The 18,946-nt window shown below is 35.8% G+C and overlaps 1 protein-coding gene across 2 annotated transcripts; it reads left to right on the top strand.

The window, feature by feature from the left end:
* The first annotated feature begins 8,548 nt into the window (after positions 1-8,548).
* Positions 8,549-18,934, top strand: LOC113064166 (MBT domain-containing protein 1-like). 2 transcript variants are annotated; one of them, XM_026234780.1, is made up of 17 exons: positions 8,550-8,738; positions 9,714-9,915; positions 10,752-10,885; positions 10,965-11,079; positions 11,188-11,270; positions 11,375-11,492; positions 11,596-11,730; positions 11,872-11,960; positions 12,674-12,908; positions 13,019-13,074; positions 13,150-13,254; positions 13,687-13,834; positions 13,931-14,013; positions 14,109-14,343; positions 14,731-14,802; positions 15,278-15,445; positions 16,588-18,934. In XM_026234780.1, exons 1-17 carry the CDS (start codon positions 8,718-8,720, stop codon positions 16,704-16,706), a joined length of 2,118 nt encoding a protein of 705 aa, XP_026090565.1. In that variant the 5' UTR covers positions 8,550-8,717; the 3' UTR covers positions 16,707-18,934. The 2 variants fall into 2 exon arrangements, with proteins under 2 accessions (XP_026090566.1, XP_026090565.1); XM_026234781.1 differs by lacking the exon at positions 15,278-15,445 and having other exon boundaries at positions 8,549-8,738.
* Positions 18,935-18,946: the final 12 nt, after the last annotated feature.

The raw sequence follows: 18,946 nt of genomic DNA on the forward strand, positions 1-18,946 counted from the left end.
GCGTGCTCTTTTATTAAGAACATCTCTTATAATATTGTAATATTCAGCTGTCCAGATATTGTCATCCACTCTGCCAACATCTGCAGTTTTACGTTACCAAAAAAAAAAAAAATATATATATATATATATATATATATATACAGAAAATTTACTCACTCTTGGGCAATCAAAGATGTAGATGAGTTTGTTTCATTGGATCAAATTTGGAAAATTAAGCATTGCATCACTTGCTCATCAGTTGATCCTCTGGAGTGAATGGGTGCCATCAGAATGAGAGTTCGAACAGCTGATTAAAAACATCACAATAATTCATAAGCAATCCACACCACTCCAGCTCCTCAGTGAATGACTTGTGAAGTGAAAAGTTGCGTGTTTGTAATAAACAAATCCATTATTAAGGCATTTTAACACTAAACCAATGCTTCTGGCCAACATTCGAGTCCATATTAATCCATAAAAATGCTTCTTCCATAGATATGGGCAAAACTAATATGCTTTATTACATTTCAGATATTTTCATATTTCACAATCTGCTAATGTAACATCTGGAAAAGTCGTTTGTGATGAAATGCTGACTGAAAAAAAAATTGCAGGAATTGCATGAACACTCTTAATATTCAGATTTTTAAAGACTTTTGCCATTTGAGCGTTTATTTTATTTATTATTTACTTTTTCCATTTTATAAACATAAAAATCACATTGCATTACTGTACTCAAATTAAAAAAAATAAAATAAAAACATAACTACGACTTTATTATGCCTTTTTCAACCATCAAGGTTGCAATGTGTTGCTGTAATTGATCAATAGGGGGCGTTGTCCGCACCTAAAGAGGTTCAACAACATCAGAGGCTGTGACTGATGCAAAAAAAATAATTGTGAGGCGAATGAATTACATTTTGGAGAAAAGGGAATTGTTATCAACATTTCAAAGTGGTTTTGGGAAAAGTAGGTCTACAGCAGATGCTTTAGTATTATTTGAAAATGAAGTTTAAAAAGCTTTTGTAATGAAAGAGTACATGATTGCAGTCCTCTTTGACATAGAAAAGGCTTATGACACTTTGTGGAGGGAAGGTTTGCTAATTAAACTGAATAAAATTGGAATAGGTGGCAAACTTTATAATTGGGTTTTAGATTTTTTATTTGAACGCACTTTTCAGGTGAAAATTGGGGAAGAATTATCAGCAAATTATTTTTCAAATTATTTGATTGGAGGTTTCATTGGGTCAGGGAGATTAACATTTTTGCCTTTACTGCAAGTCCAAATATAGTATTATTACTGCAGCTTTGACCAGTCCACTGCTTTGCTGTGGGCTTGAACTTTTTAAAATCAAATTTAATAAAACAAAGACTGTTTGTTAAGTCTTGTGTTCTAATAGAACTAATATGTTCCAGAAAAGGTTTCCACAGCCTTTAATGTCCTAAATCCAATCATAGAGTCTCAGTGTTTGTTAAATATGGTCTTTGTTCTTCTTATTGAGCAAGTTGGGCAACAAAAAATAGGCTAACTAATCTCATAAATGAGTGCTCAAATAATAACTTTGGATTAAAGTTCTGCAGATATTGTTCTGGTATTGAAAGACAACCAGAAGATTCATCTTTGCCGTTGTCATCAACCATTCATTCGTGCATCATGGCGCTACTGAGAAGGCCCATGTAAGGTGGTACATGGTGCGGACTAAAGTTCAGGTGTCACTCTGTTCATGGACCTTACAGCTTGTTCTGCGTCTCTAGGTGGAGTTTACCAGTTGGTCCGACCCAAGTGATGGCTTCGGTGAAAGATGGACCGTGGAAGAGCCTGAGCTCTGGGAAGAAAGTTGATTTGGCTGCTGGCCTTTCTGGGGAGGCCACGGTGGGATACCTTGTTTACCGTCACATTCAAAGCAGCAGTGGTAAGTTGTGAACTCTAGCAAGCTTTTTTCCATACCCTGAACAATTGTCATGTCCTGACACAAGGTTTCACTCACTGATGATCAATATGATACTGTTTTGGAAGTATAAAAATGATAGAATAGTGTTGATATTCTTCAACACTCGTTCCATCAGAGCACCTTTCTAGACACAGTGAGTGTTTGTTCTGTTTTTATTGTATGACACTGAAACTATACAGTACTGTTTATGCAGTATACTGTTTTAAAGGTTTGGGGTCTTGTAAGATTTTCTTTTAAATATTTTGGCAAGAATCTCTTATGCTTACCAAAGCTGCATTTATTTAATCAATAGTAATATTGTAAAATGGATTAGAGTTTATAATGATGTTTTCTTTTTAAATATATTTAAAATTTGAATTTATTATTGTGATGGCTCTGTGATGAATTATTAATGTTTTTCGTTTGTAAGTGGCTTTGAATAAAAGTGTCTCCTATATGAATATTAAATATTTTATCTTAAAATTGTAAATGCTAATTTTGTCGATTTAATTGACTAATTGTGTGTGATTTCCAGGGCTGTAAATCAACATAGTATTGGAAAAGCATCGAAAGTACTGCAGTAGCTATATTAAGATATTTTCTTTTTAAATGTGTTCTCTATGAAATCTGAAAAAAAAAATCCTTATTCAGCAATTATGATATTTAGAGTTGAAAAAATCATAGATAAACAGTAAAAAAAATAAAAATTGTTGGTGAAGAAGGTATATGATTTGCATCATGCGGTTCTCTAACTCTCAGATTTGCGTAGGTGAATCAGAAGTCTGGTGCTCGGATAAATGTGCTGCCGATCACTGAAGAGCAGAGCGTGGTGAATTTTCTGATCCAGGGCTCACCGGAGAAGATTCTTGTGGCGTAGTGTGCTCTGGAGAAACGGGCCAACGACTGTGAGGTCATCACTGATGTTATAGATGTGCCTCAGATGGCATTTGGACGAATTATAGGTTGGTGGACAGTTAACTTTAAGTAGCAGTGCCTCTTGTTGGATTTAAGAGCATCTGTGCTTCACATCATTCTGTCAGCATATAATGTCTTGTGTAATATGTTTGTAATGTTGTTTGATTCAGGTCGTGGTGGTGAGACCTTGAAGTTCATAAACAGTCTCGGGGGCCAGAGTGAACTGCTCTAAAGATCGTGGACGCAGCTCAGATGAGAAGGGCAAGATCACGATTACTGGCACACGCAGTGAGGTTCAAAGTGCAAAGGTGAGATTTTAGCATGCGTGTGGTTTTGAAAAAGTTTCTGCATTCACACAGGTTGTATGCACACATGTAGTGAGTGAGACCCAGGTTTACATTAATTTATTTGATGAAACTGTGCAAAAACGAATAAGTCAGGTATCTGCCCTGCGTCAGAAGAGGAAATAGCTGGAAACGGATCAGTTTAACAAGGCTCAAGGACCCGAGAATGAATTATTAAAGCTTAATGGAAAAGATTTACCTTCCCCAGTGACTGAGCTTAAACAAGAGGGGCCTGTGACAGTCAACGGCTTGACAAATAACAGTGATACAGCCGAAAACTCCCTTAAATCAGAGGAGGAGGAGATTCTGTCTTCACCTTCACAAGGCCAGTGAATTAATGGAATTGTCCAAAAGAAAATTTTTCTCATCGTTTACTCACGTTTATATCATACTAAACCAGTGTTATTTTAACCCTAACCTAAAATACTAAGTCCGCTTTTACTAAGTTACCCTATATAATAGCAATATTTATTGTTTGATAATAAAAGATGTAATAATAATATGTCAATTGTCATATTGATATATATATATAATCACAATAAGATTTTTTTTTTTTGGATGGGGGGACAAATTGTGGGCCCTACAGACCTGGAGCTTTTTTTTTTATTAAATCAGAAAAATTTAAATTTTTCTCCCCCAAACTGTTCGGCCCCACACAGGAATGATTTTCAGACTCCCATAGAAGAACAAATAACTTAATAATTGGTCTTTTCTAACCAGTTCCTAGTCCAGACCTGAGGTTCCAGCCCGATGAGCATCTGGAGGTGTATGTGTCTGCGTCTGAGAATCCTCAGCACTTTCGGATCCAGATCCTGGGGGTCCGATCTCTACAGCTGGATAAACTGACAGCTGAAATGAGCAGGTGTTTAGCAGTGAAATTAAATTTTTATAGCATTTCAAAAGAATAAAGTAAAAATGTTTTGTTTGTTTTAGGAGAAGTGTGGACTGAGGAAGCCCTGGATGATTTTGAACACATGACCTACTGCTGAATGGAAAACTTTACTGGCCAAATTGTACAGCTATTCTCATTCTGAGATCTCATCCTGGCCCAGTGTGAAACTCTGTGACAACAGCCAGGGAAAGGTTAACATCACAAATCCCTTTAGAATTTTGCATTTGTAGCATAAATTCTGACCATGCTGACAGGCACTTCAAATCTGGAATATTTTATTACATATTATATTTAACTTTTCTACTTAGTTGATTTTTTTTTTTAATCCAAAGTGACTTAAAGGTATACATTTTATCAGTAATTTCCTTGGTATCAAATATGAAACTCATAGGTTGCCTCTTCTGAAACAAGTGTTTCGGTATTATTTATATACTACTATTATTATTAGTTTTGATTTAATATTTTGAATAAGCTTATATTATTATATTTTCATTTGTTTTCAATTAATTTGTTTTATTTTTAATAATCGTATTATTTGATATTTTTATTAGTTAATTTACGTTTATTTTAGTTTAAATATTTTCAGTTTCAGTACTTATAGTTTAATTTTCAGTTATTTAATATTTTTAGTTTATTCATATTAAACTATTAAAAATATTTGAGATAGGTAGATTTCATTAATAATAACAAAACTGGTCTGTTCATAAAGTTAATCGACACATTCATGTGCTCTTCAGCAGAATTGCTCCCACCTAGCAGTGATGTAACAACCGCTCTGAACATCTACGGCCTGTCACCCATCCACATCACCCTAAGATATACTGAGAGAGATTGACTTTGTGGTGGCGAGAGTTGCTTGGACAGGCACCACTCACGTTCCCTTCCTAAAGTGTAAAAGTTTTAGTTGTTAATCCTGTATGGTCTGTCATCGGTCTCAGGTTCTGGATCTCGGTAAAGAGTTGATTCGTCTCGGTCATGCGGTGAGCTGTGAGGATGAGGGGATTGGGCTGAGGGGAGACTGGGATGAGTCCAGATCATTGCACAAGATGCTGGTAAGATGCATATGAATTGTTATACAGTGTATTAGATGTGGAAGCAGCACTAGAAGAAATATTGTTAAAAAAAATTTACAGGACGACATGACCGGAGCAACATCAGAACTCAGTATGTCCTGTATCAGTTTGTCAGGTACGTATTCTCAGGGTGGTTCCTCAGAAATGAAGAAATAAAATTGAGACACTTCCATGGGCAACTTCCTTGTTCATGCATTTTAAAATATTTTTTAGAACATGCTTGCATTCTTTCACATACACTGTTCAAAACATTATTATTATTATATATTATTTTTTTATTTTTAGTATATTTTTTTTTCGCAAGGACACATTAAAATAATAATAGGAAAAAAAGACATATGTTACAAAAGATTTATTTCAAATAAATGCAGTTCTTTGAACTTTTTCTGTTGATCAAATCATCTTTTAAATAAGTTGTAAAAAGCTTTTTTTTTTTTCTTTTTCTTTTTTTTTGGTGAGCAACAAATCAGCATATTAAAATGATTTCCACTTATCAGTGGCTGCATAAATCTTGTGCATTGCTATAAAAAATAAATTTCACAATATAATAAAGTAGAAGTCAATTATTTTAAATTGTAGTAATATTTCACAATATTACTGTTTTACTGTGTTTCAACCCCAAAATTTTGAAAAGTAGTGTATTTCAGTCTAGCATAGTTTAACCAGTCCTCGGGATGGCCTATTTGAAGGTACAGAATATCCATGGATAAGCAAGCGGCTGGAATGGGTTTTCATCTCTCACAAGCTCTTTGGAGATGTAGCGAGCAGACATGGACCAGAGCCTGTGTTGTGGACTCATGTCTTCCTCTTCCTTAATCCACTTCACTGATCTCAGAACCTGAGTGATCTAGTCAGTCAAATACTTGAGTCGTCTTTCTCCATGCTAGATCCCCCAATCCAATCAAATAGCCTAACCTCTGCATCACCATTACACGTGCCATCAGTGCAGGAAATCTCATCTTCGTCTCCATCTTTTGTAGAGGCTGTGACATCAGCACTGGATTCCTTCACTCTTAGTAATGACATTTTCCTTGGGACCAACTGTTACAGCAGGAAGAATAAGATGACATCTTCTGCATTAGAAAAGACCAGTTCTTCTTGTACAGTGGACAGTTCCAGTGAAAATAAAGAGAGCAGCAACAGCAGTGATGGCATCAGAGGAGTGTGGTATAACCTCACTTCCTCTAGGGACTCGTCTGAAGCGTCTCTTAGCACCACCATGCCTCAGTCGTCCACTACATCATCATCACCTTATTAAACAGAATCATGTGACCAAACCACAGCTTCCTCTGACTCTGTGATTGAACTGAGTTCAGATTCATCCTGGAGTGCTGCAGATGCTGAAATGCCACTCAGTCCAGTCCATATATATATATATATATATATATATATATATATGTATATATATATATGTATGTATATACACTTTGCCCTGTTGAACATACTTTTTCTTTTTTCAGAAGTTGCCTCAATTTCTGGAAGTGTGGATGACACTATTGATAAGGAATTCAACTTACAAAAGACCAAAGAAATGTTTGCCTTGATACTGGTAATCAAACATCAGTATAATCTCATATTATATACAGTTTGGATGGTCCTGTATACAGTATAATGTTCCATTTAAGACCAGATGATTTATTTAATGATGTCACTCTCGCTGTATTCTCCTCTCCTCCCCAGAGACCAGTTGTTATCCTCATTTAGCATTCAACACATACCTCCTGTCTCTGAAAAAGAGCCTTACTTGACTACACCTCCTGCTCAGACTGCCTCTTATTTACTGCATAAATTCTCTCAATTAAGGAATGATATTCACATCTGGAAAACATTTGATGGTTTATTTTTACTGTTCTCATTGTGTTCTTCTCATTTACATATAATTTGATATCAGTCGTTCTTTGCATTGCATTGATCGTCTGAAGAACAGATGAAAGATAGTTAAAGAGCAGAATTCAGGGAACACATGATTGAGTTAAAACCTCAGCATTGTTGCAGTGTATCACCAAAGTTCCTTTGGGTTGTGTTTATCTGTGATATGATGTTTGGATTCTGTTTCTCATTTTCTTTGTTAAAAATTATATGTTGTGAATCAAATTTTATTACATTGAATGCTACAGTATATATGTGTATAAAATCAAATAAATACTATTATTACACCCCATATATTTTAATGACTTTTTTTTGCCGGTTGAGTGAACCGTTGTCCTTCAGTTGTTTTGGGATCTTTGTTCTGTGATTAAAGATGAATGAACTGTTTTCAATAAGAATAATAATTCAAAGGTTGTTATAAAATACATAAGTGATAATACAAGAAGTTATGTGAAAATGGTTGAAATAACCAGAAGATAATGGCTGAAAACATGGAAATGTAAATATATATTTTTCCATTATATTTAAAGAAAGCATGGACTAAGCAATACAATTGTGAGAAGCAGCAAATAATTCAGTAAAAATGTAACGCTTAATCCATAAGTAAGGCAGTCAACTTCATATAAAAGATTACTTATTGAATTTTTTTGTTTATGTCCAGTTCAAGTATTTAATGGCACGTCACTTTAAAAAATATTTTGTAGGTTTAAAGTGTAGGTTTAATAGAAAACCCCAATACATTTTATTTCAAATGTGAGGCTGTGCATCAATAGATCAATGTAAGTAAGTTGTAAATCTATTGATTGTAACTATTTTCTTAAAAATGTACAATAACACATTTAAGAGATTTTCTTCAATGTAAGAAGCCTTTCTCAATAAATTGATATATAAAAAAAGGATATGCTTAACCATAAAATGTTATTCGTTGGTTAACCTCAAGGTCCAAATCCAATCTGATTTAAACCTATGTTTGTTTGATTTTACAATTTTATATCAACAAAAATTATACATATATATATATATATATATATATATATATATATATATATATATATATATATATATATATAAGAATAAAATATACTTACTAAATTTAAATTAAGCTTTACTAAAATGTAAATGTGTATGCCACAAACAAATGACACAAAAAATGGGAAATTTAATAATTTTTGATAAAAATGTTTGGAAAAGTATATAGCAGCACATATAAAAGGTTTATACATTTTTATTTTATTTTATTTATTTTCTATTATTATTATGATTATTATTATTTATTAATAGGACTACAACAGCCACCTCACTGAATATTCGCTATCCTATTTGCTAATCTGGCCACACATCCAACATGTCATTTTCTATTACCATGAAGTTATGACCGTGGAAACATTATATTTAATAGTTATAGTCAATAAATCTGCTTTGGAACCACAAATCAGAATTTATTTGCAATGTTATTACTCACCAAAACGTTTCCTATTACCTTATATGGTGTAAAAGGTGCAGGACAGGTGAACCGTGATTGGCTAATATCCGTGTCAATCATTCTAATTTAGATCAACGCGCACGCGCGCTTGAGCCATGACAATTGTTGATAATCAACTGGAGTTATTTTTTTCCTTTAGAGTAAAATAATTTTTAGCCTAGCCCTTTCCCCCAGGGGGGCTCTTGGACCGTACCAGAACGAACAAAAGATACCGACTTGCATGAAGGGCTAATGGAAAACCCAAGGGATATGGTAAGAAAGAGTTTATGTGTGAGCCCGCTTCCTTGATTTAGCGCAGTTAGCGGCTAGCACTGTTAGCCGTCCTCTTTGTTTTGGTTGTCAGAAACAGATCCTGTTCGTCACACAAACTACAAACTTTACCTCATTCAAATCACTCGTAATAATCTCTACGTTAAGTCACAGCTTATTCAAACTAGCTGTCTCAGTATATGATGCTAATACAACTGATAATGTATATGTTTTGTGTAGGAGAAATATACCCGCAGGCCCATGTTTGTGTTTACGTTTGTTTTTCAAAACATAGTTAACGTTAGTAGACAGTATCTATGAGGATATTAAACGAGTTAAGCACGTTTTCTGAAAACGTTTTTTGTTGAAAGCTCTTTCAGGCACAGCATATATGCACGTTTGTGTTGTGATATGACCTAAAAATCACTTTATGGTGGGTTATGGGGATATCAAATGTGTAGTTTTTTAGTAAAATTGTATTTTAGCAGTTGGTGATGGAACTGGCATGCGTTCAGATGAAGAAGGTTATGAAATCAGGTCACAGAACCTGAAAACACAGCAGATGTCATTGGAATGATATTCTAATAAATGAGTAAATGAGATTCTTTTGCTTTGGCTGTGTCTTGTCTTTAATGTGCTGTGGGGGTAATGGGTGCTGATCATATTGACCCTTTTTACATGATATTTGCTCTCTTTTTTTTTTTTGTGACCCATGATAACTTTCAGTTTTATTCATTTGATATAGTCCGCTTCTTAATTCCCAGCTCATTAAAGCGTTGATGAACTAATGTGAAGATTATGGTTATCACTGACTGTAATATTAAGCAGGCTGTATTATGTCAGAGGTTATCATTTCTTGAAGTATTAGTGGTATATAAGTGAGCCTTAATCCTGGTCTTTCTTTGCTCTTCATTAATTTGATGTTGCTTCCTCCTTTTTTAATTTCTCCACATTTTTCACTCCTCTCGTCACACGTAGGCTGAGCACACTCCCCGCTCAGAGCGGAAGAGGAGAGATTCGTTCGGGATGTTTGACGGGTATGACAGCTGCAGTGAAGACAGCAGTAGCAGCTCCAGCTCAGAGGACAGTGAGGATGAAGTCCCCAGCATCCCTGCCAGCCTGCCAATCATCAAAAACAACGGCCAAGTGTACACCTATCCAGATGGAAAAGCAGGAATGGGTTCGTAAATTTTGTGTATAGTGGGGGTTCCAAAAGTCTGAGTACACAATTTTTTTTTTATTTAAACCTGGAAATAAACAAAGTATTATGATTTTTTTTAAATTATTTCAGGTCAACTTTTTGCTTATTGAAATTTTTATTATAAATGTAATTAATTGTAATATAATTTCTAATGAAATATTGTTTAATAACCAAATTAATCTCCTACCTAACAAAAAATAATAATAAATATGAATATGGTTTAAATTAAATCTAGGATAATTGTTCAATATAATGATTCACTGAAATAAAAATTCTGGGATGAAGCTGAAAATTCAGGATGCATTTGGTCAGTTCACGTGTCACTTGAACTGAGGTGGCTACAGTAATCTGTTAAGCCACGTTAAAGACAAATATAAAAAAAAATTGTTTGAATTTTTTTTATTAAATGAACAGAATTTGAAAGCAGAGACTGTTTCATACTAAAGGTAACAAAGCACAAATCTTATCGCAGTTTTTGTATGACAGGTCAGTGGAAAACAACCTAGACTAAAAGATTGATCTTGAGATTTAGAAATATATATTCATATCGAGTAAGGACAAATCAGTATTGTTAATCCTGCATTAGGGTCCACACAGATGTGTACCTGTTGTAGTTTAACCACATTATTTGCACGAATATAGACTCCAAAACGTGCAATTGGAAAACCGTGAATTAAACAGCACTATTTTGGCAATTATTTTACCCGTCCAAAAATGTTCAGATTGAGCTGAAAATTCTTGGTTGCCAAAATTTCAGTGAATCACTAGTTCAGTAGTGTGAATATATGATTAATGATTGTTTTTTTTTCATGCAGCGACCTGTGAGATGTGTGGTATGGTTGGTGTACGAGATGCTTTCTACTCTAAAACAAAGAGATTCTGCAGTGTATCCTGCTCTAGAAGCTATTCCTCCAATTCTAAAAAGGCCAGTATACTGGCAAGACTTCAGGTAACTACTCATGGACTTAAGAAGCACTCCTAATCAAAACACAACCTTGATTGTTGTTCAATGTATGTATTCTATCAAGGGTAAACCACCTACGAAAAAGGCTAAAGTCTTACAGAAACAGCCATTAATGGCAAAGTTGGCAGCTTACGCACAGTATCAAGCAAATCAACAGAACCAAGCTAAATCAAAATCAGGTAGATATCCAGGTTTAAAGTGTCATCATGTAATGGCGTTCCTAATTCATTAATAATCTGTTGTAACATCACTTAACCATGGCATCATTTGTCATTTTGCTTATGTAGTGGTACCTGTTGAAGGCTTTGACTGGGGCCAGTACATTTGTAGCAATAATCTTGTTGGGGCACCAGTCAGCTGTTTCAAACATGTGAGTACAGGCAGAGGTTGACGAAACGTTACATTTTTGTATCTAATATTTCGACATCTTTTGTTTTTGTTATAAATACTGTTTGTAACTTGATCATTCTCCAGGTGCCCATGGGTATGTGCTGGGGTGACATCGCAGAGGGGGTGAGGGTGGAGGTCCTCAATTCTGACACAAACCTCTCCACAAAAGTTTACTGGGTAGCAGGGATTGTCAAACTGGCAGGTAATGTTGTAGTTTAATGTCTGCCAAGGATTTTTCCATTAAAAAAATCTTTCAAGTTTTACAACTGAAAAAGGTCTGATATTTTATTTTCATAATTTCTCAGGTTTTAAAGCTCTTCTGCGCTATGAGGGTTTTGATAACGATTCAAGCAAAGACTTCTGGCGTAATCTGTGTATCCCAGAAATCCACCCTGTTGGATGGTGTGCTTCTAGTGGAAAGCCACTGGTGCCTCCAAAATGTATGTGAAACATTAAACCAATCAAAACTACGTAACTAGCTAGTTTCTCTAATGTTAAAGTAGTGTGGAGTTACCTTTGCAGAATAGAAGTAATTTATAAATTGTAATTTTTTAAAATATATATATAACTTGTTTTCATAGCCATCCACCATAAGTATTCTAACTGGAAAGCATTTCTTGTGAAACGACTCACTGGAGCCAAAACGCTTCCACCAGATTTCGCCACAAAGGTAAGACACTATCCCAGCAGTGATCATGAAACTGTTTTCCACTAGAGAGATGCTCTATAAAAACCAGCAGAGCAAGAGGATGTTGTGGTGCAGGTGTTAGACTGCCTTATTATAACAGAGGAAGCAGACATCATTGATCATGTTTACTTGCATGTCATTGCCTGTCACTGTGATAACGTGAAATAAAACAAAAAAATTGTGTAAAACTTTTTAATTTCTTTACATTTTTGTGTTTTTGTTTCTTGTTTTTCTTTTTTTTTCTGTTGTTTGACATTTTAAAAGTAGCATGCGGTTACTTTTATTTGTATATAAAAGTATTATCAATTATATAATACTCAATTACAGTTTCTTTGTTCAAAATAAATTGATAAACCCATTTATAAATTTACAAAAGGTTTTTATTTCAAAATAAATGCAATTTTTTAGTGAATTTTTAAATATGTATCTGTTTCTACAAAATATTAATCTTCTACAAAAAAAGTGTCTACAACAAATATAATGATGATAATAATAATAATAAAAGTTTCTTCAGCACAAAATTGAAACAATATTCCACAATTTTACTGATTTTAATATAATTTTTATCAACAAATGCAGCCTTGGTGAGTATAAGAACCTTCTTTCAAAAACATAAAAAATGTTACAAACCCCAACCTTTGACAGTAATCTCAGTCTGTGAGCAAAACACTATTTGTTTAAATGTTTAACTAAAGGTTCAGGAAAACATGCAGTTCCCGTTTAAGAAACTGATGCGTGTGGAAGTTGTGGATAAGAGCCACCTGTGTCGAACCCGCGTGGCCCTGGTGGAGCAGGTGATCGGCGGACGTTTGCGTCTGGTGTATGAGGAGAGCCAGGACGGCAACGATGACTTCTGGTGTCACATGTACAGCCCTCTCATCCACTCCATTGGCTGGTCACGTAGCATTGGACACCGTTTCAAAAGATCTGGTCAGTGTGGGAGTCTGAATGGTTTTCGATTGACCTTTTCAAACTTGAGTAACATTTGATGGAAGTTGTTGTGGCTTATGGATATAAATGTCTAATGTTGTCTTCTCTAGAGGTGACAAAGAAAATCGAGGGTCAAATGGATGCTCCGTCACAGTTGTTTCTTAAGGTATATTTGTAATCGTTTTTTTAATTCAACTGTGTTTACAGCCACATCCATGCGTGTCATCTTTTGAACCCACAGGTTAAAGATGTGGATCAGAGTGGAGAATGGTTTAAAGATGGAATGAAGTTGGAGGCAATAGACCCTCTAAATCTCTCTGCTATATGTGTTGCTACTGTAAGAAAGGTAAGACTTAAATGTTGATTTAGGCAAAAAAAAATCACAACACTACGGTGGTACAAATACAAAATAGAGATTTGTAATTCAGAAAAAAAAAAGACTAGAAATTGTGAAATACAGGAAGATCTTTTTTTATTTCATATTCAGTATAATCTTATATAAATGTGCATCTATACATACAATTTTTTTCTTTATATAACGTTACCAGCACCTATAACCTAAAAATACATATATACATGTGAACACGTACTTATATTCAAAGATACCGAATATTGTAAATAATACAGAACAATTACCCATCCGCCCTCTCCAACCACTTCTATCCATCTGCTAGATACACACTGCATGAGGGGGAAAAAACAGCTAAAACAAAATCAGTTATTAGTGAAATGGTCAGGAAGAAGTATTTTTAACTTGGAATTGATGATCTTCTCTCAGGTGTTGGCAGATGGGTTCCTAATGATCGGGATTGATGGGTCCGAGGCTGCTGATGGGTCAGACTGGTTCTGCTACCACTCAGCCTCTCCCTCCATCTTCCCAGTCGGCTTCTGTGAAATCAACAACATTGAGCTCACACCCCCAAGAGGTGCTTTCCCTCTCTTTCTGCAGTGTGATTTAACATGACTGCATAACTGAATGAAATTTGGCCATTTTTGCTAATGAATCTGAAACTGCTCCACAGGGTACACCAAACTCCCTTTCAAATGGTTTGACTACCTCAGAGATATGGGTTCAATTGCAGCCCCCGTGAAGCTCTTTAACAAAGTAAGTTTTTTTTTTTTTGGAATTAATTTGTCAAATAATGAATTATGTTTTGTCTTTATTTACACACTGGGATGAATGCCATCTCTTGCTTTCAGGAAGTACCGAATCACGGCTTCCGTGTAGGTATGAAGCTGGAGGCAGTGGACCTGATGGAGCCACGTCTGGTATGTGTCGCCACAGTGACCAGGATCGTCCACAGACTCCTGCGCATTCATTTTGATGGCTGGGAGGATGAGTATGATCAGTGGGTGGACTGTGAGTCTCCAGATCTCTACCCCGTAGGCTGGTGCCAACTGACCGGCTATCAGCTGCAGCCGCCTGCCACACAGAGTGAGTGAACAGTCCAGAACATTCTGATTCCAGAAGGTATTTTTTTTATTTTAGTTTTAAACTGTTTTCTACTCTCAGCCTGACCCTTAGATTTAAGCAGTTTGGTACTGTAAATGTAAACTTAAATCTGTATGTAAATGACTTCTTTGATTGAAAGGTACTGAATACAGAGTAAACACTGACATGTAAACTTAGGCCATCATTTCTTGTCTTTTTGACCTATCCAATCAATCAAGTGTTCTTTAAAAGAGCACATAATGGATAGCATGCATCACATGACCTATGAACTGTGCAAAGTGTAAATAAGAATAGGCTAATAATTTTGATGTTTGTATGATGTTTAATGATTGGCTGCATAGAATAACAGCTTGTCTGTTTCATCCTCAGCCACAAGAGAAGCACCACCAAATGTCTCCAAACAGAAAAAGAAGACCGCACAGTATAAAGGACAAAAGAAAAGTGAGTCCAGTCTTTTCATCTTCTCTCTCCTCTCACCAAAAACACTGATTTTGGGTTCAAAATTGGTCCAGGAGCCATTTCTTCTGGGTTTCCCTCAGCTCTGGGTCTGGTCTGGTTCTGATTGATAGTTGGTAGCAGTTGTCACGATTTAGGGGGGTCACGGATAATTACAGACAACTGTAACCATCATCCTCTGGTGACAAGAGTGACACCCTCCCTCAGGGTGACAGAATCTGAGCAAATGTTTGGTAGGGGTCAGATTTTAAGTCGTCATGTTGGGTTCCACATTGCCTTTTTTCAGGGCTTCAGTTTCTCGACAATCACCCTTCTGAGATGTAGAAATCAAATTAAGGTTCAGATCTGAGTTGAAATTTGGGCTCAGCCGGAGGATGGTCAGCCGCAGTGTGTGGAGTGGAGCTCGATAGCCTGGGTAACCTCAGTAACTTCGGTAACCTCAGTCTGGCTTGGTGTTTAGAGAGGAAGATTCCAGTTGGGAGGAGGCCGATCGGTTTGGTTGGGCCTCTGAGGAGGAGGAGCTTCTCGGGCGATGACGAACAGACTCCGCCCCATTACCTGTCCCACTTCTCTGGGTCCGGGCGACCTCCCACCTCAGGTGTAGAGCACGATCGCTCTCTCAACTCAGGTAACTCAATTCTCCATCACTCAGGGAGATGGCGCCACAGAGCTCCTTCCTGTAGAACTTTTCAGGTCGGCCAGCTTGAAGAGTTGCACGTCATCAGGTGTCGGAGTCATTTGTGCTGCATACACTATTAATAACAGTTGCATGAGAAAAAGTATAGTTTTATTGTTTGACTCAGAAGAGTTATGTGCACGGGCAGTTTCAACCCACGCCTGACCTTTTTATTCATGTTCTGTGCTGTGAGTTAATAGTATTTGGATGTTAAAGGAATAGGTCAACAAAAATACTATCAATTCTGTCACCTGTCCGCATGATATTTATAACCTGTACGACTTTATTTAAAACACAAAAAAATGCCTTTTTAAATTATTGTTTAACACTAAAAGTCGTACTGATTCTGTCAAGCTCTAAAATTTCCATAAAATAAATAAAAAGCTCATATGACTTGTGAGCAATATTCTGTGTTTATATATTTGTTACACAAGCAAAACATGTACAGTGACCAACAAGCATTATTTCCACAATAATACAAGAACATTCTTACATTATTTTTACCAGGTATGTGCTCCAACACTGCAGGTTATTTAACGTTCAATAAGTGTTATTGTATGGGTTTTCTGTTTGATGTATTCTGTCCAAAGTAAAATTTCAAATAAAAAATGTACATTCTTCTATATGAAGGAAAATCAAACAAACAACAAAGACACACATACACACATATTATAGAATGGCTAGCTACCCATTCTTCAGCTGTAGGTGGCTCTGGCCATTTTCTATATTCCAAGCCATACGGGATAACATGAGAGTGAGGAAATTACCAAATTCTCATTTTTGAGTGAACTGTCCTTCTAAATATTACAGGTAAGTTCATGAGCCTATGTAATTACTTGCTGCCTGGTTAAATTCATTATGTGAATGCTATAATATGCTTACATTTTGAAAATGTAAATATGGAAATGTTTCTTTTTGTTTTGCTTAGATTTTTTAAATTTTTTTTAGTGGAGTGATACTTCTGTCCACCCACACTTCTATAGATCTGAGTGCAAAATGCTAGTCTTTAGGTGATCTCACAGCCAATTTTTCCATTTACTGTTCACTATTTATTTTATGGATTGGTATTCTTGTCTCTCGTTTTTGTCTTCCAGAGGCCTCTCTGCAGTTGAAAGAAGAGCCTCCTGAGATGGACGAGTTCACCTTCTCGCAGGGCATCTCCGACCAGGAGAGCAACGGCTCAGGCAGTTACTACATCAGACAGGAGCCTTGAGCAGCATCAGCCATCACAGAGCCTCACCTCACTGCCAACAGCACTGGAAAAATCCCACTCGGAGCGATGCACACGAGGCCTGGACGAAGACACAGTGACTTCCCCTCACACCAGGTCTCTCTCTTTTCGTTTTTTGTTTCTTTTCAGGTTTGAAAAGCTTGAAGAACGGACTTTTCAGTCACTGATCCGAGAGCGAAGAGTGTGTATAAGAGGGGATTTTGTTTGAAATGGGGATACTGTTTTTTTTTTTTTGTTCCTGACTTTTCATTGAAGCTATTTGCCCGATGGACTTTTTCTCCTCAGTGTTCATTGTACTTGAAGTTTTCTTCACTTTTTTTTCTGTCTTTATTTCCCCTTTTGGTGAGGGAAGCAAAAAAAAAAAAAATATTTGGGTGGTAAGATTTTAGTACCTTGTGTGTTTCTTGCGCTGTTTCATTTGTTTTGGATGGGTGTGCATTCGGTAAGAGTAGTAGAAATCTATATTGAGACAGTATATTCATATATGTATGACATTCATATTAAACACACATATATAAATATTTAAACGTATAAATATAGTAGTGGAATGAGGGATGATGGTATTGAAATCAAACCTTACTGGTATGAAGAGTAGACTAATGGAAAACACTCACAATTTGCACTACAGGGATAAAAATAGATGTATTGGCCTGTAAAACTATAGTAAAACCTGCAGCTTCATTGTATTATGTGATAAGCAAACATAATTCTAGAAGTGGGATGTGCTCAAGTCAAAGTGAAATATTGTGATATGCAAAAAAATATATATATATGTTATTTGACATTCACACCAATGTTTATGGTTTTGATTACGTTCTAAAGAGCCATTTTTATACGGGCAAAGTATTTTGTGAGCCGTAAAATAAAAGGTATGCAATCACTGCTACCTGAACACTACCTTCCTGTCATCTTTGATGTTGACAGCACAGCAGAGGATTCTTCTGGTAGGCTTTCTAGTAGTAATGCGAGTCTCTGAACAAAACAGCGCCAGCTTGTTTGTTTACCAGCCTCCTTGTTCATGCATCAGCGACGAATCCCATCCCATGCATATTCCTTTACTCAAAGCATTCATTCCAGGATAAAACCATTTTTACTACCTCTAAAAGAAAACAAGATTTTAAAAAATACCTAGGTTGAGGATTCATGTGGTTCCTCGGCCTTGCTAAGGTTGCAATAGGGTAGTTCTCATGCTCCATTTGAAAGGGTATATTCATTATATTTTATGCAAATGGTAAATATCCACACTTGGACACATGGCGTATTTCACTTTAAAAGTCTACACATCATTTATATTTGTAACATAGCATGTTATCGACAGAGTTCTTGAAATGGAAAAGAATGTTATGCAATAATAATGTCTTGTTGTTTTATGATGTCTTACTCTGGAAACAAAAAGCTCACAGCTCACAAGTATACAGACTAGATACATTCTATAGACTTCAAACAAAATAGTCTTACAATATATTGCGAAACTGTGACAATTTTCTACGAGCTAGACTTGAGCGTTCCCTGTTATAGATCGTTCTGAGTGTAAATACATTTTATAACATCATATAGAATCAACCAATTTACATTTGCATAGTGGTTTATCTTCGTATAACTAGAAGCTCTATTCAATACCAGTAAGGTTGTTGGTGAACTCTCAGGAAACGTATCTCATTGACTTCTGCTTTATTTGAAGGGTCGCGGCTAAGTGCTTCTAAGATCATCCAATTCTGCTTATGATACCGCTCTTTTGTTTGTTTGCAATATTTCAAGCTTCTTACATATGTGACCATGTCGTTGTTTTCCCTCTGGTTCATCTTTGCTTGCGTTCAACAAATGCTGATTCAATTGTAAATGGTCACCCACATGTTGTTGTTAGATTCATGTTAAATTATGGTTTGCTGTATAAAGATCCTATGTATTTTTTTTTAACAAGTGGTGGTGTGTTTTTTCTTTCTCTCTCTTTTGTAATTTACTTTTTTCCTTCATGGGTTCAGATGTTTGTACTGAATCATTATGATTTATTTTTTGGGTTTCTTCAGTGGCTGTTGTGTTGTATGCAGGTGTAGTTTTCCAAATGAAAGGCACTGTTGTGTATTTAATTTGTAAATGTCAAACTAGGGCTTTATGACTACATTTTAAATCTGCAACCAGATCAATATTGTCATGTTCATACTTCTTTCAATGCTTATTCTTTATTGAAATGTTGCTTTTTCAATGTCAGGTATTTTTTTCCC

The sequence above is a fragment of the Carassius auratus genome, chromosome 46 (assembly GCF_003368295.1).
Source record: "Carassius auratus strain Wakin chromosome 46, ASM336829v1, whole genome shotgun sequence".
NCBI lineage: Eukaryota > Metazoa > Chordata > Actinopteri > Cypriniformes > Cyprinidae > Carassius > Carassius auratus.

Bases quoted from the DNA above. Each gene is read 5' to 3' on its own strand.
- LOC113064166 (XM_026234780.1), top strand. From the start codon at position 8,718: ATGGAAAACCCAAGGGATATG. The intron at 10,886-10,964 runs GTAACTACTCAT...TATTCTATCAAG, and splicing joins GTATACTGGCAAGACTTCAG to GGTAAACCACCTACGAAAAA. The intron at 11,080-11,187 runs GTAGATATCCAG...TTGCTTATGTAG, and splicing joins CCAAGCTAAATCAAAATCAG to TGGTACCTGTTGAAGGCTTT.